This window comes from Anopheles funestus, chromosome X (assembly GCF_943734845.2).
Source record: "Anopheles funestus chromosome X, idAnoFuneDA-416_04, whole genome shotgun sequence".
Taxonomy (NCBI): domain Eukaryota; kingdom Metazoa; phylum Arthropoda; class Insecta; order Diptera; family Culicidae; genus Anopheles; species Anopheles funestus.
In genome coordinates this window covers 255,891-278,128 of record NC_064597.1, presented here as the reverse complement: position 1 = coordinate 278,128, position 22,238 = coordinate 255,891, and the positions used below count along the sequence as shown (strand labels likewise).

General features: G+C 37.6%; 5 protein-coding genes across 9 annotated transcripts; 4 read left to right on the top strand and 1 right to left on the bottom strand.

The window, feature by feature from the left end:
- Positions 1 to 388: 388 nt before the first annotated feature.
- On the top strand, positions 389 to 3,684 carry LOC125762049 (probable ATP-dependent RNA helicase CG8611). Its single transcript, XM_049423769.1, has 5 exons — positions 389 to 513; positions 586 to 2,288; positions 2,363 to 2,529; positions 2,666 to 2,918; positions 3,005 to 3,684. Exons 1-5 carry the CDS (start codon positions 469 to 471, stop codon positions 3,168 to 3,170), a joined length of 2,334 nt encoding a protein of 777 aa, XP_049279726.1. The 5' UTR covers positions 389 to 468; the 3' UTR covers positions 3,171 to 3,684.
- Positions 3,685 to 5,684: 2,000 nt separating this feature from the next.
- LOC125762228 (uncharacterized) lies at positions 5,685 to 12,273 on the top strand. Of its 2 annotated transcripts, none has more exons than XM_049424099.1 (2): positions 5,685 to 6,608; positions 11,835 to 12,273. In XM_049424099.1, the coding sequence occupies exons 1-2, from the start codon at positions 6,557 to 6,559 to the stop codon at positions 12,080 to 12,082; spliced, it is 300 nt and encodes a 99-aa protein (XP_049280056.1). In that variant the 5' UTR covers positions 5,685 to 6,556; the 3' UTR covers positions 12,083 to 12,273. The 2 variants fall into 2 exon arrangements, with proteins under 2 accessions (XP_049280056.1, XP_049280047.1); XM_049424090.1 differs by lacking the exon at positions 5,685 to 6,608 and adding an exon at positions 10,468 to 10,989.
- Positions 10,925 to 15,528, bottom strand: LOC125762203 (inositol polyphosphate 1-phosphatase). Of its 3 annotated transcripts, none has more exons than XM_049424063.1 (4): positions 14,963 to 15,528; positions 14,773 to 14,895; positions 14,418 to 14,661; positions 10,925 to 11,074 (listed from the first exon to the last, which is right to left on the bottom strand). In XM_049424063.1, the coding sequence occupies exons 1-4, from the start codon at positions 15,170 to 15,172 to the stop codon at positions 11,040 to 11,042; spliced, it is 612 nt and encodes a 203-aa protein (XP_049280020.1). In that variant the 5' UTR covers positions 15,173 to 15,528; the 3' UTR covers positions 10,925 to 11,039. The 3 variants fall into 3 exon arrangements, with proteins under 3 accessions (XP_049280020.1, XP_049280012.1, XP_049280011.1); XM_049424055.1 differs by lacking the exon at positions 10,925 to 11,074 and adding an exon at positions 12,835 to 13,411 and having other exon boundaries at positions 14,963 to 15,524; XM_049424054.1 differs by lacking the exon at positions 10,925 to 11,074 and having other exon boundaries at positions 12,835 to 14,661; positions 14,963 to 15,519.
- A 272-nt stretch (positions 15,529 to 15,800) lies between these two features.
- Positions 15,801 to 17,776, top strand: LOC125762179 (meiosis-specific nuclear structural protein 1-like). Of its 2 annotated transcripts, none has more exons than XM_049424032.1 (3): positions 15,801 to 15,908; positions 16,034 to 16,924; positions 16,986 to 17,776. In XM_049424032.1, the coding sequence occupies exons 2-3, from the start codon at positions 16,103 to 16,105 to the stop codon at positions 17,514 to 17,516; spliced, it is 1,353 nt and encodes a 450-aa protein (XP_049279989.1). In that variant the 5' UTR covers positions 15,801 to 15,908; positions 16,034 to 16,102; the 3' UTR covers positions 17,517 to 17,776. The 2 variants fall into 2 exon arrangements, with proteins under 2 accessions (XP_049279989.1, XP_049279980.1); XM_049424023.1 differs by having other exon boundaries at positions 15,846 to 15,970.
- Positions 17,777 to 19,273: 1,497 nt separating this feature from the next.
- Positions 19,274 to 22,100, top strand: LOC125762193 (abl interactor 2). Its single transcript, XM_049424043.1, has 3 exons — positions 19,274 to 19,914; positions 20,338 to 21,140; positions 21,606 to 22,100. Exons 1-3 carry the CDS (start codon positions 19,799 to 19,801, stop codon positions 22,016 to 22,018), a joined length of 1,332 nt encoding a protein of 443 aa, XP_049280000.1. The 5' UTR covers positions 19,274 to 19,798; the 3' UTR covers positions 22,019 to 22,100.
- The last annotated feature ends 138 nt before the right edge of the window (positions 22,101 to 22,238 follow it).

Genomic DNA, 22,238 nt, shown 5'->3' with positions numbered 1-22,238 from the left:
ATTTGTCCACGATATGGGATTTTTGTTTTGAATTAACAGCGATTCTTCTGTTTTAAAAATAATATTGACATTCACAATAATTATATACAAATCCTGCGTACTTTTAAAAAATAAATAGCACTCGATTTGTTAATTTAATTTACAATATTTAATAACACCCAAAATATTTAATTTTTTAATTTGTATTAGGTTACCTTGGTATTGCCATGTTTACCTTGTTATTACAGAAAACTGTCATGGCGTCAAGTCGCGCTTCGAATCGCGATTTTTCGCTGAAAATACACGTATAGCGACTTTTCACAATTTTTTTTATATGGAGTTTCGCAAAATTTTTCTGATTCGCGTTCGCAAACGCGACAATTGCTAAGCGTTTAGAGCCGGGGTAACACGCACGTGTCGAAAAGTGTAGATTGGATATTATTTGGTTCTTTCAATTTGCATTGTACTCGCGTGAACTTGTTCCAGAAGATGGATCTTATGTTAAGTAATTTCATTTTCGACGATCCACCGCAGGTGACAATGATTTTATTTTAACCAGAGTAATCCAACAAGTGAATCCTACTGACCGACTTTTGGTAATTTTAGGTTATAACGCGGCAAGTAGAGGGAACAAAAACAGGTGCCGAAAAAGGAGAAATTTCAATTAAATTTAATAAAACGCAACCTGCTAAAGTTGTTGTAGCCCGAAAAAGAGGTAATATTATAAAGAAAACAAAGGATGCAACTCTAACGGAGGATGAGGAAATTCCTCCACGAGACATTTATCAACCAAAGGGTCACCCTTCAAACAACAAAAAACTCAATGATTTAACAATCGAAAAAAAGAAACAACGTACAACGAGCAACACATCTTGCAATGGTCCTGGTGAAGATAGAAACATAGAAATCGTAAAACCCATCCAATCCAAGATACAACTTCCACAGTTACGTCCAGTTGTAGAAAAGTTGTTCAGTGACCAGTCATTTGCAAACCTTGCTATTCACCCACACTCTAAAAAAAATATTGCTGATATGTTACATTTTACACAACTTACCATGGTTCAAAACAAAGCTATACCGTTGTTACTTGATGGAAATGATGCACTTATTCGTGCTCAAACAGGATCTGGAAAGACTCTCGCATACGCTTTGCCTGTAGTTGAAAGTTTACACGAGATTAGGCCACAAATTAATCGCAGTGATGGCATAAGAGCTGTAATAATTGTTCCAACGCGTGAACTTGCTGTGCAAACATACGAGCTACTACACACGCTACTGAAGCCGTTTAATTGGATTGTTCCTGGTTACTTGACTGGTGGTGAAAAACGTAAAACGGAAAAGGCAAGACTTCGAGCTGGCTTAAATATACTCATCGCGACACCTGGTCGCTTTTGCGACCACATTCGTAATACAGAATCACTTAAGCTCGCACATATTCGTTGGCTCGTCTTAGATGAAGCTGATCGATTGCTTGAGTTAGGATACGAAAAAGATGTGAAGGAAATAATCGACGCGATCCACAATGGCCAAAAAGACAATAGTGAAAACGAACTAAATAAGATACAAACGGTGCTACTATCTGCAACATTAACCGCTTCGGTTAAAGAGCTTGCAGGATTGACACTGAAAGATCCAGTTTTCATCGAAACAAGTGAAGTTTTTCAGAACGAGACATCTTCCAGCACTATCACGAACTGTGCTGGTCAGCTTCTTAACGTTGCAGAATGCGTTTCCATCCCGGGTACAGTGAAGCAGCAATATCTAATAGTTGCACCAAAATTGCGCCTTGCAACATTAAGTGCATTAATTGTAAACGAGCATCGAAAGAAACCTTCAAAACTTCTTATCTTCATGGCAACTCAAGATCTGGTAGATTTTCACTACGATGTAATGATCGTAGTACTTACATTGCAAAAGTTTGCCAACTACATTGAAAACGACTCAAGCGTAAATGAACAAGATTTAAGCATCAATGTTGATAACAGGAGCCATTTCGATAACAATGTATTGTTGCCCGGTTTGAAATTTTATAAACTCCACGGTCGGATGACACAGATTGAACGAAGTTCAGTATTTCAATCATTCCGAAAATCAACGGCAGCCGTTTTAATTTGCACCGATGTGGCAGCTCGTGGTATCGATATCCCTTTAGTCGATCTAGTTGTTCAGTATCACGCGCCACAAATATTAGCTGATTATGTACACCGTGTGGGACGGACAGCACGAGCAGGTGAATCTGGCAGAGCGTTACTCTTTATCGAACCATCTGAAACAGATTTCATAAAGTACCTAGCAAACAAACACATCAGGTATGGTTTGTTACAAACACTAATGATGTATTTCCGTTTATGAAATAATAATTATTTAACTTTTCACGTTTCAGAATTCAGGAGCAGAATGCTAATGGTATTATACGACATTTTGGTCAACTTTTGAATAGAGATAATAAATGCAATTCCATGGTACAAGAACATTGGGCAATTGAACTTCAGCATCGTTACGAACAGTTAATAGAAAAAGAAAACGTTTTGTTCGACAGTGCAAAAAAAGGTATGTTTGATCTTCGCTCTAGTAGTATGTTTTACATTATTTTCAAGTATTCTATATTATTTCCTTACGCACGAATTAACCTTGTGCAATATAATTATCACATTAAATTTTGTTTATTTTTATTTCTTCTCCATAGCTTTCCTGTCGTGGGTACGATATTATTCAAACTTTCCTAAAGAGTTAAGGAATATTTTTTATATTAAAGCTGTCCATATGGGTCACTATGCGAAGAGTTTGGGTCTACGTGACGCTCCAAAAAATTTGTTACAATTCGACAATGAGACTAAAAACCGACCTGCAGTCAAATCCCCGTTAAATCGTCCGATTATTGGTAAAGAGAAATTTCAACGTCGTAACCTTTTACAAACTAAAAAAGGGTTATTGAAGAGGTACATTGAAGACTTACTTATTATAATAAATATATTAATGCTTTTTGACAATACCATTAAAAACATCAAAAATTTATATTTTTTAGGCAAAATGATGTTTCACGCTCTATACGACATGGGTGCAGAAATTTGGAACAATCCAACTCATATAGTTCCACAAATTTGATAACTTTTTTGAATCGCTCGCAAGTGCTTAATATTTCTGAATTTGATAGCGGTATTGGCCCCTCTCGTAAAAAGATGAAAAAATAATAAAAAGGTAAAGTTATTGGGGTGCGGTAGCGGCGCCGGTCTTACAACATATCTTTTTATGAAATTCCTTCCGGACCGTTCACCCGTACGAAGGATTAATAATACTGCTTCGGTTAAATTAAAACTCTCTTGAAGTTGTAGTGCCACAAAGAAGAAGAGTTATTAGCTTAGCAACATTTAGCAAATTAAAATAAAATCATTTTGATTATTGTGAATTATTCTATAATTCAGTTTAATCAAACCGAATTACAATGTAATATCGGGTTATGAAAATTGTTCCCGGCCTTATTATTTCTAGGATGTAATACGATTTTTTTTTCAGCAAAGTTATCAAGAAAATGCTATTTTTCTTTAATATTATTAATCCTTTTGGACATAAAAGACAGCGAAAAAGAACACAGTTGTATTCCAGAAAATAATTTTCTTTCAGAAACAAGATTTGTTTTATTACTGGTATGTTTAAGCAGGAAGATTGAACAAAATAAATATACAGGAATTGCATCAATCAATAATCCTTTTGTTTTATTCATTTGTAGCACCCTGCCAATAACAGCAATGTTTAATGTAAAGTGGAACATTAAAAAAGTTTTTATTGGAATTCTATTTCTGTAATGTTTTCATTTCCTCTAGCTAACCCGTGGCGGATCAAGCTTCTCGGAGGCCCTAAGCGGAATGGTAATTGGGGCCCCAAAAGTATGGTCGCACTGTAGATATACTGAATTTTGAAAAAAGTGACCGGAGAGTTAACTGTTTTCAAAAGTGCTGCCCGGGGGGAAAGAGTCATTTTTGGAGGCTCGTCACCTCGTCACCGCCTTTGTGCGCCAAACCACCGCCGAAGCTGGATGGTAGAGTAAAAAATTCACATTGTCGTAATCTGGGGGCCCCGGCTATCCATATGATTCTTTGGAAAACGTTCGATCAGGGTTTTAAAGGGGCCTCTAGTGTTCGAGTTCGAGTAGCCATTCATTGGAAGGGGAAGGGGGGGGGGGGGGGGAGTGGGTTGACTTCTGTTCGGGTTCCGTTACCTATGAAATGTTCTGTCGTCTTTCGGGGCCCCTCCAAATGACGGACCGCCTACTACGCCCACCGTCAGATCCGCTACTGTAGCTAACCCAGATATTTGGCAGTCGTATCTCGAAAGACCACTCTAATTTCCGATTACAATGATACAAATTTGAAATGGGTGAGAGACACTTCTTTCTTGGCACTGCGAAAGATGACACATTATCTCTTTTGAACAGGACCGATTCGAAATTTGACTTTATATCTTAACAAATATAGTTGTGCAATATTTTCAACTTTCTGTATATAATTTTTTTTTTCGCTTCTCAAGAACGGCCAGGCCGTATCAACACTTATTTTTACTACGTAGGCAAACAGTTAGTTTTTGTTACGGGGAGACGGCGCCGTTAATCACATACACCAGCGGTCCTATAGTACAAATGGTCTTGAAAATGTTTCTACACAAATTATAGCAAACGGTCAACCTTTTACAGTACATTGTGATTTTAGGGTCGTGTTGCAAACCAAAAGCATCCGTTGCACGGCTAGATTATTGACACTTTCCTGTTTATTTTTTACTATTTATGACGGTAGATCATCTCCGCACGCAAGAGTGTCACTCCAACGGCTATGCCTGATCTGTAGTTTTTGCTTAACGAATTGCTTTTCTATTGATCATGTAGAAATTTATTTGTATTGTTTGAACTACGAATGTCTTATTTAGGAATACGGAATCCCATATGAAACCCATCTACAACTAAAAGGAACTGCATGTTTCGAAGCTCATAGCTGGTTTATAACTAAAGAGATGTTTTCCATATGCCTGTTCGACTAGTTGAGAAACCGCCGTCAACATGTCTAGAACCTCCAGCATGATCAACAACCTCAAACAAAACAGACAGCAGAATCGCATTTAACAGCATTACAACATCTGGTGCATCTAATTGCAGCTACACTGCAGAGATGGGCGGAAATGAATATGCTGCATTGTGTCAATGAAGCATAGAATAGCCGATCATTTTTCGCCAACATCAATCAGTTCGTGCTGCATTTGCAGATGCATTACCGCAAACAAATAAGGCGGTATCGTAAAAGGTCCATCAAACAAACCCGATACGAAATGATAGATAGCAACAGATCATTACATCGCAGCATCGATTTAGCTCACATCAGACTCGCACCACATGACGTAGAGTACGTCGCAACTCGAAGAAAGAGTTCAGACAGAGGAGCTTAATTTTGCATTTTCTGATACACGTATTTAAATACATTGAAGATGAATCCGGAGATTTCGCATTTGTTAATCTTTGATTCTGAATCTGATGATCCAGGTGCACATTGTTTTTCTATTTTACTGTTCTATAATATGTTCCTTTTGTGTAAGATGAACGATGTCAAATGGAGCTTCAAGTCTAGATTTGTTATGTGGTAATAGCCTTTTTTTAATTATATCAGTAATAGCCATAGTGTGACTTACCAAATTGATTGAGAGATAGAAGCAACGGTCTCTTGCAATTACAAAACCACATGGTATCTTCGTAAAATTTTACATAATCCATGCCTGTCGGCGAAGAGTACGAAGGAAATACAAGATAACGGGGTTTTTGTCACAGTGTTTAAACTCTCATACCGAGATCCTAACAATTCGGTTTAAAATTGAAATTTATGGCTCCTAGGCGAAAACAAACATAGTGCTAGCGCGCACGCAACTGTTCCAAAACGGAATGGAGTATTGCCTCAAAGACCTGTTGGTATAACTGGAAGATCGGTGAAAGGCAATACAAACAACCGCGCCGACAAAACAAATAACAAGTATACAGCTTCCTACATTGCAGCACCCATAAATCAAGGACTGCTGAAGAGTGTTCCTTGCCATACGTTATGCAGTAGAGCATTCATGTTTCGTGGTTATCATTAATTGCATGTGGAGGATGCAGGATATCCGTACAACGGCCTCTGCGGAACGTGCGATCTACGTAACAAGACGTTTATCGTTCGGAATGACAAACATATCGTAGAAATCAGCAACAAAAGAACCTGTTTAATACAATATGAAAATGAAACCATTATTACGGTTATTTTTGGTGCTTCTTCTCCGCCTTCTTCTTGGCCCGCTCCAAAACACATTAAAAGACACATTTATTTTGCTTTATATTTCTAACAATAAACCAACGATTCAAAAGAATTTTGTTTGACTTGTGCAGAATGGTTGTTGTGCTAATAGAGTTAATTTATAAAGACGAAGAGAAAACCATATCAATACGGCCAGACCGTTCTATCTGAATAACTGGAATAACTGGAAACTGGACAAAATATTAAACATTATTTTTTTCTTTGTTTCTTTTAGGCTCTGGTGAGAATTTAGCCGAGGATCAGGAGTCAACATGAACTGGAACACGGTTTCTGAAACCGATGACTCGAAAAATATTGCAAAAGGTAAGTAAGTTTACATTATCAGCGTCGATGTGTAAGAGACTTCTTTATTGAACATATATCTATAAAAGATACAATACTGAACTCTTAGACTGTACACGGCAGAATCAAAAACTGTAGATAATTGTGTTATAATTGAACGCATTTTAATGTGTAAATGTTATTAAAAAGAACATTTTAAATTGCTTTCGAGGGAAGGGGGGGGGGGGGGGCATTTAATTTCTTTTTAATCTATATCTTAATCACACTCAACATTTGGAAAAAAATGCAGTTTACAAACTTTGAACACAACCTTTTTCTTAAAAATCATGTAATACGGGCCTTAAACAATATCACATATGTTCATTTCTTGTGACAAACAAGTTTTTATTTCTAAGCATAAATTACTCCAGAATATTCAAAAAGTATTCATCTGCAATTCTCATTATCAATTTATTAATAAATAACAGCTTCATCAGCGCTGGGAACATTTGCTGTTATTCAAGCGTAATGGAGACAGAGGCACCAAATACAAACTGGAATGGTGCGACTAATGTTTATGATACGTCTTTCGTCACAAGCGGAAAGTATTACGACAAACATTAGCGTGAAATTATTCGTAAGGGTTTCGTTTGCTGAGGCTGGCGTCCCACTTAAAGTCAATTTAAGTTTTCTTCCCTGTTATAATCTCATTACAGTTGCCTGTGGTTTTTCATGCAATGTAAGAATGGATTTGATCGAGAGGAGTGAAAATTTGCTGTTGAATTGTTTTTTAATTTTTTTTAAGAATAAGAAGCAAAAGATAAGATTAAGCGCCCACTTCGCCTATTATAGTTGTATAGGTGTGTGGTGATAGCGAAGCAAAAGAGATAATGATCATAAGATAAAGAGAAGTTGTGATCAATAGCGATGGAGCAGCGATACTATACAAAAACATTACAAGGATTGTTTGTACATTTGGTCTTTTTGAACAATACACGTCTTGTTTCGTAGATCGCACGTTCCGCAGAGGCCGTTGTACGGATATCCTGCATCCTCCACATGCAATTAATGATAACCACGAAACATGAATGCTCTACTGCATAACGTATGGCAAGGAACACTCTTCAGCAATCCTTGATTTATGGGTGCTGCAATGTAGGAAGCTGTATACTTGTTATTTGTTTTGTCGGCGCGGTTGTTTGTATTGCCTTTCACCGATCTTCCAGTTATACCAACAGGTCTTTGAGGCAATACTCCATTCCGTTTTGGAACAGTTGCGTGCGCGCTAGCACTATGTTTGTTTTCGCCTAGGAGCCATAAATTTCAATTTTAAACCGAATTGTTAGGATCTCGGTATGAGAGTTTAAACACTGTGACAAAAACCCCGTTATCTTGTATTTCCTTCGTACTCTTCGCCGACAGGCATGGATTATGTAAAATTTTACGAAGATACCATGTGGTTTTGTAATTGCAAGAGACCGTTGCTTCTATCTCTCAATCAATTTGGTAAGTCACACTATGGCTATTACTGATATAATTAAAAAAAGGCTATTACCACATAACAAATCTAAACTTGATGCTCCATTTGACATCGTTCATCTTACACAAAAGGAACATATTTTAGAATAGTAAAATAGAAAAACAATATGCACCTGGATCATCAGATTCAGAATCAAAGATTAACAAATGCGAAATCTCCGGATTCATCTTCAATGTATTTAAATACGTGTATCAGAAAATGCAAAATTAAGCTCCTCTGTCTGAACTCTTTCTTCGAGTTGCGACGTACTCTACGTCATGTGGTGCGAGTCTGATGTGAGCTAAATCGATGCTGCGATGTAATGATCTGTTGCTATCTATCATTTCGTATCGGGTTTGTTTGATGGACCTTTTACGATACCGCCTTATTTGTTTGCGGTAATGCATCTGCAAATGCAGCACGAACTGATTGATGTTGGCGAAAAATGATCGGCTATTCTATGCTTCATTGACACAATGCAGCATATTCATTTCCGCCCATCTCTGCAGTGTAGCTGCAATTAGATGCACCAGATGTTGTAATGCTGTTAAATGCGATTCTGCTGTCTGTTTTGTTTGAGGTTGTTGATCATGCTGGAGGTTCTAGACATGTTGACGGCGGTTTCTCAACTAGTCGAACAGGCATATGGAAAACATCTCTTTAGTTATAAACCAGCTATGAGCTTCGAAACATGCAGTTCCTTTTAGTTGTAGATGGGTTTCATATGGGATTCCGTATTCCTAAATAAGACATTCGTAGTTCAAACAATACAAATAAATTTCTACATGATCAATAGAAAAGCAATTCGTTAAGCAAAAACTACAGATCAGGCATAGCCGTTGGAGTGACACTCTTGCGTGCGGAGATGATCTACCGTCATAAATAGTAAAAAATAAACAGGAAAGTGTCAATAATCTAGCCGTGCAACGGATGCTTTTGGTTTGCAACACGACCCTAAAATTACAAAGTACTGCAATAGCTTGATCGTTTGTCACTTTTGTAATTTAATATATTTGAACAGAACGCATCAAGTCATTGCGATGTATCTATACCAAACGACTTAACGCAGATGTAATGAAGTGTATCGTTTTCCAAAACAACTTTTTTTAAATATGACTTTAGCATTAACATTGTCCTCCAGTGTAGTTTACATAGTTTGATGGCTTCACTATAGTTTGGAAAACTCTATAACAATAAATAAGCCATTGTATTAGTTGCTTTGAAACGTTCTCTTACAACGATGAATTCTTTTCGAAGTAGTCCAATCCTAAGATCTCGTGCAAATACTTGTGGCTAATAATAATTGTTGGTTAACCATGTAATTAAATCTTACTTGTTTTCTCTTCTTCTGTCGAACTCTTGAATTAATAGAAACAATTGCAATAAAAATTCATCAAAGCATATCATGACAGGGTGAATTAACATTAGTTGATTAAAATAGTTTTAAATCACAGTAATGTAAGATTTCTGGAAATTTCAAAACGCAAATGTTGAGCATATGGCATTCCCGGCGGATATTTTAAACTTAAAATTCAGTTCAATCGAGGCATGAAAGTGGATATAAGAGAGGGGTAAGAAAAACTCTTTGTGGTGTATGGAAATTTCTAAAAGCGTGTCGCTGATTGGTTAAAGGATCGGTGTAGGCGGAGTTCATTCGAAAGCGTTGAATGCAGCAACTACGCTGTGCTTAACGTAGATTCTTGTAACGATCGACAGTCTATTCTGGTATTTCATCGCGGATAATACCTTGGTTACTAACTCCTACAACTTGTTTACAAAAAACAAAACTAGTTCTCTCATTTATATTGTATTTTTATTAATCGAATGTTCACAGTGCTTCTAAAAAGTGATATTAATTAGAAGTGATATTAACCGATGAAAAATAACGAACAAAATTCAGACTAGATAAGTTTTTCAACCGAATAACTTTTGTTCCAAAGTCATTTGAGTCATCTGTAATGAATAATGTGAGAGTGGAATAGTGGAATTTCAGGATGAATAAATGTGATATGCCTGAGCAGTGTTCAATTACAATGACGTGTTGTGCAACAGAGTGCTCATCTCAGGACCGATCATTAATATCTCGAAACAGATACATCGTTTCACCAACATCGACGATTTCTAATGTAATATGTCATTTAACACAGCATCCGAATCAGCCATTTACCAGTGACAATAGTAGTGTTCGCCATCTTAGCTGTTCACCTCGTGCAGCAAACGAATCGCAAGCTGTGTTCTTCAGTCACGAATACCCACAGCAACAAACCTATGATCACTATCCAAATCAAAATTTGGCCGACCCTCAGTCAACCACGTCGTTGTCAGATAATTCAACGGTATCACTGAACCAGAATGTGTTTTCCCATTCTTATGACAATTATTCTAAAACAGCGATGGATGAACAGCACAACGAACGTTGTTATGTAACCATTTCAACCTACAGCGATGAATTAGTGTCAGAAAATCGATCAGAATTCTCTGCAAACACCATAAAGCCCGATAGCGATAACTGTAACCTTTTCAACTGCATGAATGTAGCAGGTCGACAGTCGTTCTCAGACCTCTCGGACATGAATTCTACTCCTTGTTCAGATGTAAATTCGTTACAGCGTGTTCAGCAAAATTTTGAAAATGCAGTAGGCTATCTGACCAACTCTAGCTACAGTGAAGATGCTAAACAGAAACTGAAAGGCGAAAGAAGTCGTACACCAGATAACTATTTCGACGATGTACTACCGTTTCTGTACAATGAGCATGATCCAACGGCGGAAGTGATTGATTCTCAATCCTATCAAAAATCCATCTCGGACCAAGAACAAGACGCTAAATGCATTGATGATGCTAAATGGCCCAGTGGTGCGCCATTATTACGACATCTGCTATTCAGTACTACAGGTGCCAAAGGTAATATTTGATTTAAATGTATTATGAAATGACACCTCAGGCCAAGGTTCTCAAAATTGTGCAATCTGCGGTTCAAACTGGGGTTCTGAAATGAAAACAAAGGTATATAAATAAGTAAATATAAATGGGAGTATAAATGAGAGTAAATCACTATATACATTTTCTACTTTTTTGACACCACAAATATAAAGACGCCAATTATGTATGGCTTTCGTTGAACATGTTTACTAGCAGCTGGATAGTTAGACATGGGTACAGAAGAGCGAACCGAACGAGATTCCGTACAAGTCCCATCGAGATAAGGGCGAAGACAATACCTATACCTATACCAATTGCGCATTTATGAAACAGATGTTGATTTAAATGTGGTATTATTTATTTATCGATTTACCTCTTTAATTGATTTATCTAAAATTAATTTAAAACGAAATATTGGTTTGAAAACGCACAAGGAAGATGCGTATTAATTTTATATACGATCTATATGGATAGTTTTATAGACAATATTGGGATACATTTTCATCTGATGAAAATCGGTTTTCCTTTTTGAAACACCTACAATTTCGTCATATATCATTCAGTATTTCAAAAACTGTCTCGCCAAGGGCTAAGTTTATAGTTGCTATCTTCAAAATATATTTGGATTCCGATGGTTTTTTTTTGTGCAGAGCAGAGGGCTTTATCTTAAATGTTTGTGTTTTTTTAATAACGTTTCATTTTCTTTTGAATACGTGCACTTTCTACATTAATAATACAATCAATCCAATAATCTGAGAATATTTATCTTTAAATAAATATCAAATAGAACATTATAAATAGGTTTTTAAACTTGATTTCTTTTCTAGACGATAGTACAAAGGAGGCAAACAACAACGAAGTTATTCAAAGCATAAGGCCAAAAACGAATCAATCGTTTGATGCAGAACATTCTTCGGACCAACCCCAAAACTTAAAGTTATCAGAAATCGGAATGATTACCAATCGTAAAGCTCGCACAGCGTTCACTAAGGCTCAAGTAAATCATAATGTTAAGATATGGAAGTATAAAAAAGCTTTACAAAAACAAATATGTTTTTCCTATACTCGCAGATAAAAGCGCTAGAGTGTGAATATGCTCATTCACATTACCTGACCCGTCTTCGTCGGTACGAAATCGCCGTTGCACTTATGTTAAGCGAAAGACAAGTGAAAGTATGGTTTCAAAATCGACGAATGAAAATGAAACGCATGAGTTCGTCTTAGGTGATTAAGCTTATAATGTTAAAACTAGCATCTGATCCCACAATTTGATGCTCGTATTCTACATTTGTAAAATAAAATAGGTTTATGTACATTCAACTTTACATCGAACAAGTGTTTTTTTTTCACCACATTGACGTACACAATTTCAGTTAATTTGTAGTATAAATCTTCGAGGATTCGTGAATCTTCAAGGATTCATAATTTTTTGATGATTCATAAATCTTTGAGGATTCATGAATCTTTAACGATTCATGAATCTTTGAGAATTCATGAATCTTTGAGAATTCATGAATCTTCGAAGATTCATGAATCTGTTGGGAGTCGACTCATGCATTGAATGATTCTTCACTGAAGATTCATATGAACGATTCCATTCAGCAGATTCATTAAGCACAACACTAATTAAAACTACATAAATTTTGATAATTTTGGAGAGTTGGATCAACGTTTGTGTAATATGCGTTGAGTAACAATCGCTTGCATATGCAAAAACATACATTAATGACAGTTTTTAGAAAAAAAATTATAATAACTAAAGTAGACGAACGGCGGTGGTGTTGGTATTTTTAAACCAGGCCGAAACATTTAAGTATAGTTTGAAGATTGTATTGAACGTGTCGGTGGTCTAGTTCAATTTTTATTGTTAATTTATTTTTGTATAATTTACGGCACATCTATTGAACGAATGCAATCGATCTACATGAATGCTTTAGTTTTAATCCTTCGTAACAACAGCTTTATACGGCATTTCAATTCAAATGATAAAAAAGATAAATGAGAAAACTGTTTAAACATTCTACTTCTGCATGCTAATACGATTATGTTACATCAAACCTACTATAAAACTAACATGCGGTTATCTTAGATATATCGCTCTACGCCAATAACATCTGATCTATGCTAGTTTCTGTGTTTTCAATGTTTTAATTTACCGTAAATGATTTTTTCTTTGCTATATCTCATTCCTGCCGTTCTACAAACACAGTAATTCTGATTGAAATATTTATACGTTGACCCTGTTATTTGTATAATCATTATCGATGGTTTTAAGCCTTTTGTCAATATTACCTGGTACATAATATTACCTGGTAATACTTGGTACAAACTTATAGTTATTTATTACATTTGCAGAAATCATTATGCAATTGTGTAAAACATTCTAAATGGAATGTGACGGGATCTGGAAGCATAGTTAATTACAAAGAAACAAAATATTAGTACCATTATACTTGTTTACATTTCATTGAGAACAATTCTGAATAGTTCCACACATTTCACGAATATATACGTATGATTTACCAACTACTAACGAAGTATCTATAAAAATAGATATCTAAAACAGTGGATTTCTATGAATTAAACTGTGGCGTCGTTTCCTCAAATCAAGAAAAATTCTCTACAAGACAGCCTTTGATTGAATAGAGTCTCACTAAATGTTCCTTGAGTTTTGATCCATATTTGTAACACAACTTTTAGCTATGTTAGCTTCTCATTCTACGTACAACACGAAGTACTACGAAATTTGTTTAAACATTCATATGTCTATATATCAACGATTAACAGCCATTCGAATCTATTTCTTATATTTCTGTTCTTCGAAATACTATGTATTGAATAATTGATATCGAAAAGCTTTGCTTCACGTCAGTGATTAAATGAAGCTTACAGTTTAAGAAATTCTCGCAGTTTATCGATATTCTGATAGGCAATAAGTCCGCCGAGATTACGAATAACTTTACGGTCTTGGTAAGCGATTTTCTTGACCGATTTGTTTATAAGTGTGTCTTGAAGGTTGAACAAATCCCCGTTCATCGAACGAAGAATTGCTTGGGGTGCACATGTGTCCCACTTGTATGTAGTGCCTTTGCTTAAGAGAAACAGTTCTGCTTCTCCCGTGGCTATCTTTAGTATCTTATATCCTGCTCCGGATGAATAGATAACATCATATTTTAATTGATTTCGAATAAAATCAACATACTTTGACTGCTCGGACGGAGAAAGAATTGCAATACGTGCATCCGGTTCATGCGGCGCTATATTGTTGAATTTTAAGTCACCTATCGACAAACCCCAGTAGATTTTGCCTCTGTATTTTTCCTGAAACTCATCTTGATCACTAACTTTGTCTGCAAATGGTTGATTGATTACGCCAAGGATTGGTGTGCCCTGGCATGTTTCATACACACCTATTAATACTGTGCAACATTTTAGGCCAGACGAAGCGATGTTCGGGTACTTTGTTAACTTTTCTTCGCCCTTAATATATTCAGCCGTACCATCGATTGGATCGATCCAAATGCCCAGCTCAGACCAGTTGCTGTCTAACGGTATTGAGTCGGTAGGCAATTCTAGATCTTCTGTATCTAGATCAACATCGCGATAAACCTCGTCTACGAGGGCAGATGCGGCTTCTTTGTCACCGTTAAGAATCTGCAAAATTTCGAAATTAAAGTAATGTTTAGCCCCACTTCGTGTGTTACATACCATACTATTTAGAATGACGTAAAGCAACGAGAAACAAACCACATTTGACATAATTACCTTTTCCAGAATTTGGATGGTGTTTTCCGGATCGTCCGTCACCGTCACTATTACAGACTCACCCGTAGTATTGGTAAATTTTGCATTTTCTTCCCCTCGGATGTTGTCACGTAATTCTGGAAACTAATCGATAAAATCCCATTGCTTTATTTTGTAATAGATAGTGCCCGGAGAACTCTTTATTACTTACCTGCTTTGCAATGTCATATTTTATCATCTCCTGAATGAGGCAGTCAGCGAGTGTTTTAAAATCGTGATCAAATCGCGAGTTCGATTCATCTCTTTCTTTTTCCTGTACCAGTAAGCTGAATAGGCGTTGATTTTGCCGACACACACGTGCAATGTTAGCTGCCTTTTCGGATGCTTTTAGCAACTCTTTTAAAAGATTGATGGCTGACATGATTGATTCTTCGTTGTAATGCAAGCAGCAAAGCAAAACACTGTTCTTGGTATGCACTTCTCTTGACGTGATTTGGTACGAACGATTGATTCACTTGATTACGTAGTCTTGAAGATTTTTTGCAAGTTCCAGTTGTACGCAAGGGTAGTTAAACGAATGTAACGTTCAATATTGTTGATTTTACTTTCGGTTTGCAATGTTTTCCTGCTCACTTCAATTAGATATACAACAGATGGGAATGTGCTGCCAACAACAGTACTTTCCTTGTCACAACGAACTGTAGATTTGCCTTTTGAACACTAAGTTTTGTAATGAACTTCTATGCGTAATGCAAAAAATAGTTTACCAAGAGATACATGAGATTTGTTAATACTGCGCAGCCGCAGTACAAAAGAGCAAAAACATTGAAAAGCATAGTTACTTCTCAATTTATGTTTATGTATCAGAATCACTGAAACGGTCGATAAAATGCAAAATATTCTTGTATTTTAAAATAACGAAAATAAAAATGCATGCCAACACCTTCGGCCAACAAGTGATTTATTAAATTTATAAGCGGCTAATGAAGTAAAAAAAATTGTAAAACTGGCAACAGTTCCGCCTAGGAAAAACTCATATGTATTTGACACATCATTTGTCATCACCAAATAACAACCAATAAACAGGTGTTGCTATAGAAATGCATAGAATACATTTCTCAATGCAAACAACATAGCTCAAGTACCAGCAACCATCGGTAATCATCGGTTGTGCTAGAATAAAACTGTAAAAGCACACGTTTGCAAAACAATTATAATGGTACTTTACAATGTAAGTAATATGTGCGTATTAAGCTTTACATTTCATTTTTTCCCAACATAGCATCACTCTCGGCAGAAACAACAACAGCTACAGCAAAATGCTTTATGTAAAGCCGTTGAAAGCAATAGAATGTACACAAATTATCAAAAAGATTTCGATCAAATACAACGCAACTGTTTAGAGCACTGGCAAAAAAAGGCTGCAGATCAGTCAAATCGTGAACGCGAAATGGAACAGCATCAAAACACACTAAAACGAGAAGCGGATAGACGAAAATGGTTCCTTGAAGAACAGGAAAAGGCACAGCAATTGCATGAAGCAAGTCGTCAAAAAACTAACGAAGAGAAACTGCGGCAGCAACTTCGTGAATCGAACCAAGAAATGCGTTTACTTGAGTCTAAATTACGAGCAGCACATGTAGCTAAAGGCATCGCAGCACAAATAGCAGAAGCTGAACTTAAAAAGAAAAATGAACGTTTGCTGGCACTCAAAGATATGGAAGAATTGGATAAACTAAAACACGACAATCTTGAGTACATGAAGCAAAAACAGGCAGCCGAAGAAAATGGAAAACGTGTACTGCGTTCCGTGCTACAACAGCAAATGGACGATTCTCGTTTAAGGAAAAAATGCTTATATGAAGAATTTCTAGTTGAGAAAAGCTATCTGGATGCTGTAGTGAAAAAAATACAGGACGAACATTTAGAAGCAATTCAACGCAAGCTAGAACGGCAAAAATGTACTCGTCAGGAAATGGAATATTTCCAGGAAGCCAAGCAAACGTGGAAAGCTCGACAAGTATTTTTGGACGAAGTGGAAAATGAGCGAATAAAAAAATATGGCAACGAGAAGGATCTATTGAAACAGATGAAACAAACCCAAAAGCAGGAAAGCAACCGAAAACGGGAAGAGCTTAACAAGGCTATGATCGCAACCCTGGAAAAGGCAATTGTATGTAGTTATGTTATGTTTAGTATTTTAGTGAATGAAATATATATCTTTTTGATTGTAGTCTGAACAAAGGAATCGCGAAGAAATGCTTCAAGAACTGTGCATAGCTGAACGGAAGGAAAAAGAAGAAACAAAGCGACAACGGGAGTTGGAAGATCAAATACGTAAGAGAATAGCAATACGGTTGGATCTCGAGAAGCAACTTGTTGAAAATAATTGTCAGCGCGAGATGCAAGCAGAAGAAGAAAAACGTTTCCAGGCGAAACAAATTAACATGTGGGCGGAAAGAGATCGTATCGATATAATGACAAAAGAAAAACGTCATCGAAAACTTATTGAATATAGACGAAACGTGCAGGAGTTGCTGGAAGACAGAAGGAAAAGACGCATGGAAGATGTAAAAATATTAATGGAACAGGAAGAACGACAACAGCAAGAAGAACGTCGTATGCAAGAAATACTCGAAGAAGAAAGGATAAAACTATTAAAGGAACATGCAACAGCACTGTTAGGATACTTTCCTCCGGGTGTATTACGCGAAACAGACCGTGAATTTATTCCATTGCCGAAGATTAACAATCCCGCGAACTAACATTAAACATGTAATGAGCAAAACATATGTAATCAAATCATTTTCATTTTTAACGAACTATTTTAACAAATCTTGCCGTTGCTAATCATTGCTTAGGTTGATGCCATTCGTACAACAATTTTAATCGTACGACCCATCCGTTTGCTAATTGCTTATCCGATTTGATCGTACGACGAGAGAAGAAAAATATTATTTTTAATGTCAACTGATAAATAAACAGGCCCGTTGTGCTATGTAATATGTATTGTAGGTGAAAGTAAGATGAGTTTATGTGTTTAAAAGTGCGATAATTTACATTATAATGCTTCAAAACATTTTGCACTTGGTTTTCAAAACAACGCATTAAACGGTTTCATTCGTATTTGCTTGAAATATAGGATGGTCATTGGTCGGACAAGGATTCTGCTTCTATTGCAGTTTCGTGTTTCCGGTTGCAGTATTGCTAATTGAGCTAATATATTATTGGTAGCTCCATGAGCGCACACTGAAAGCTGGTGAATTGAGTGAAGATATGGTACTTCCGGTCTGTGTGATGGTGGTTTGGATGGTAAATACTCCACTCATACTTGCCGAAAAATACTTAACACAAGAGATACACATCACATATCCATCCCAATCATGTAATATTGAAGAAAGTGTTTCCTCTAATATTCTTTCGATTTACCATGCGGTGGGTGCATTCCGGATGGGAAGCACCAAAGACGATTCTGTTCTGCTGGATCTTGAAAAATAAACTTTTGTTTTCAAAGCAAATAAAAAAAATAAATTATCAATTTATTCCATTCGCATCTCTCCTCAGTCGATTTCATATTACAGCAACATTTACACCCGATTCCGCACGAAGGATCCGTTTTCGTCTTCTTTCGGCGGCAATAGATTTAGGTGGTGCATTTTTTCTGTTACACTCGGTGATTCCTACACACAACAAACTGTGTTGTCCACCACTGAGTGCCATTATGATCACATTATCCGCCATCTGTTTGCTGTTGATAAGCACAGGTTTGGATTCGTCCATTTCCGACCCCGTACCGAATCCTTACCCCAGGCATACAGTTCGCTCTAGTCGAGAACGGTGAACGAGCTGCTTTCACCGCAGCACACACTGTACACCTTCTTGATGTCGAGAATGGCTACGGGTTGCAACGTTTTCGAGCCATCTAAGCCATCTTCTTAGGCGTCCATACTCTTTATGTTCGATGGCATACATCATGGTCTGTCATACTTGTGGTCTGTATTTAATAGCAATGTGTGATGTTGTCCTTCCGCAATCCGCCGACCGTGTCAGACAGGTGCTACACGATCGATACACGACCGAGATGGCAATGCTCGGCACAACCCACCGTATAGATGTGGCCTATGTAGAACAGCAGCCCAGCCGAGTGCACCTTCATCGTTGCAATCAAACGAATTCACAGTGCCACGCTGCGCGAGGCACAGAGTGTGCATACCGCCGGCCGATATTTGTACCACATCCGTTCTCAATGGTAGCGGGCCGCGTCTTCGCCCGTTCTCAGGTGACTTATGTGACACTGCCCACAGGTTAACCGATAGGTTCGGTAATGCTGCCAACGGGATTTTAAATTTCTTGTGCGTTAGATTTTCGATGTTGGATCCTCGCCTATGGCGCTTGTTACTTTCATATCACAATAATTTGTTTACATTTACATCGAGAAAATAACAGCAACTTCGCGTTTATACAAGCGAGTTCAATTTGATGGATGAGATCGTACATGGCCATCCGACAAAGCAAACATTTTTGATTCAATTGTACGACCAAAATTATCATTCGATTTAATCTGTCTAATCCCATACAAAATTTTAAACAATTGAGCAAAGAAACCCCCAAATGAAAAAGTAAGATAAAAGTTTTTGTAACCGTTTCAAATATTTTGAAGTATTTTTAACAAATTGAGTCGTGTTGCTATAAACTCCTATAATGTGAACGTAGGAGAACTGTCAAACTATTATATCACTCTGCAAAAGCGAAGAAATAGGTATCACGCACACTACAATACTGCGCATCGACGTAGTGCTTTAATCGGGCTCAGATGCAATTTGCTGCTGTGGTTCGTTCTTTTCCATTAAAATTGAAGTGTTGTGGGAATTAAGATTTGGTTTTGTGCCGACAGTGCTATTACTATCAAATCAACAATATATCTCGTTTATAGTCGAAACAGCTCAAGCAGTTCCGAAACGGAGATAGGTGGACAACTGAGAATAATCTACACTTTAACGGAAGTAGCTGAATACAGAAGCATTAATCATACAACAACCATTCGAACATGGATGACTTGATCACACTGATTCGAACTGAAATTCCCGAGGGGCGTAAAAATCTACAGGAAAGTTTTTCTAATCTCGAACGTGTGGCAGAATATTGTGAGGACACCTACTATCGGTAAGCATAGAAAAAGAGAAGAGGAAATGCCACAATTCCATGGTGCAGAACTATGAATTTCGCGAACGAAGCTAATTGCATCCTGATTCATAGTTCAGCGTCCACTGAACAAAATGTATGATCGTTGGATGTTAAAACATTTTCTTTACCGGGGATAACATATCAAAAGTTGCCTTTGGGGTATGTTGCAGTAATTTTATCCAATTTAGTACGGTTTTCATACTCTAGTGGGTGCTGTACATAGAATAGGAGAAAGTCGAGGGTGGTGTTTAATGTTAATATCCGGATTATGTTTTAACGTAGCAAGCAATTTGTGTGTGTAGGGTTGTTTATTGAAGGAATTAAGGCAGTGAAAGCTTAGATAGAAGAGCGTGAAAAATAATAGGACAGAATTATTTCAATCTGTACCATTCCGTTTAACAGCTCGGACAACAAGAAGGCTTCGCTAGAGGAGACGAAAAACTATACAACGCAATCATTGGCAAGCGTGGCATACCAAATCAACACGTTGGCGTTCAATTTTCTGCAGCTGATGGATTTGCAGGCGACGCAAATGGCTGAAATGGAGTCACAAATGAATCACATCTCGCAAACAGTAATGATCCACAAGGAGAAGGTGGCAAGGCGTGAAATCGGTGTACTCACCGCGAACAAAATTAGTTCGCGACAGTACAAAATAGTAGCACCACTTAATCCGGAAAAACCTATTAAATACGTCCGTAAACCGATTGACTACACGCTGTTGGATGATGTAGGTCATGGTATCGCTCTAACAAATAATAACCAGAAGAAACATCGTGTGTCCAGCCAGGGCTCCATTCAGTCGACTATCTCGCCAAACGTATCGGTAGGACCACCTCCAACGACCAAACCACCGACACCGCCTCAAATGACGCGCAGTGCAGGACATTCCGGTACGCTCAGTAAGCCTGTCAGCAATACTGGTACGCTTGGAAAGTCGTCCCGTGAATATCGCACACCGCCAGTAGTCGTACCTCCTCAAGTGCCCTCGCACTACGCACCAAACTATCCAGTGGGTCATCCGCGTCGTACATCTAGTGGTGGTTCGGTTGAACGTGGCCCAGGTTATAGCGCCCTTCCTATGCCAATGCCACCAAGCCAAGTGGTGATGCACCATCCGCCTCAGATCGGCATGGTACACCCGATGCAGTCCGGTCCAGTCATGCAACATCAATCGACATTCGAAGAACGCAACAGCATGCCGCGTAAGTATAAAAGTTTTTCGAATGAGTATGGGATGTTTCCTATTGCTATATATAATACGTTTTCGTATGACGGGTGGTGTATCTGATAACCGGCGCCAGTTCTACACGACAGGACCGGGCAATCAAATCTCATCCGGACCGTTCACCCGTAGCACGGATTGACTATCCGGCTACATGGTAAAAATTAGTCTAGTAGGCCAGCAATGGCCGGTGTGACCTTAGAGGTCGTTAAACCAACAGAACAAAAACGTTAGTTGTATATGTTTTCCGAAATGAGACGTGTTAGAATTAAATTAAATTTAGTAATCGTGATGTTAAGAAACTTTTTAGGTATGCACTGAAGAACGTCCGGCCTTTCACGCTTTGTTACCTAAGATTATTGCTGTTTACCTAATATTTTAATAAAATTTGTCATTGATTCGCATTTTCTCGTTCTACATTGTTTATGTTTTTTACATCAACCAGCTCCACCTTCGCCGCTGACTGTAACACATGATATACCAGACCACAGTCACATAGGCATGCATACTCTGAGCCGTAATATGCCACGTCCAGGATCACAATCGCCTCCTTTGCCGCCACCGCCACCGCCGGAGGAGTCGGACCACGCTGATTTTGGTCGTCCGCGCAATACTCAAAACAGTTTGGTAGCACCCATCGTTCCGGACGATCAGAACTTGCCCGGCTGGGTACCGAAGAACTATATTGAAAAGGTAGTAGCCATTTATGACTATTATGCCGACAAAGATGATGAGCTTAGCTTCCAGGAGAGCTCCGTGTTGTACGTGCTAAAGAAAAATGATGATGGTTGGTGGGAAGGCGTTATGGACGGTGTAACAGGACTTTTCCCGGGCAACTATGTGGAACCGTGCGTTTAAGATCATATTTACATACTTGGATAGTTTCCATTAATTTAGCACATTATTGACTTTGTTATAAAAATATGAAAAAAAATTATAACACATTCATCTTGAAAAACATTTTTCCCCAGGTTTGCCCTAGCATTGGCATTAGTTTTAAAGGTGTAGAACAATAGCTTTCACTGCTATACTGTGAAAAAACCTCTAAATTTTTTTTATGAGCTATTATCTTTTTTCA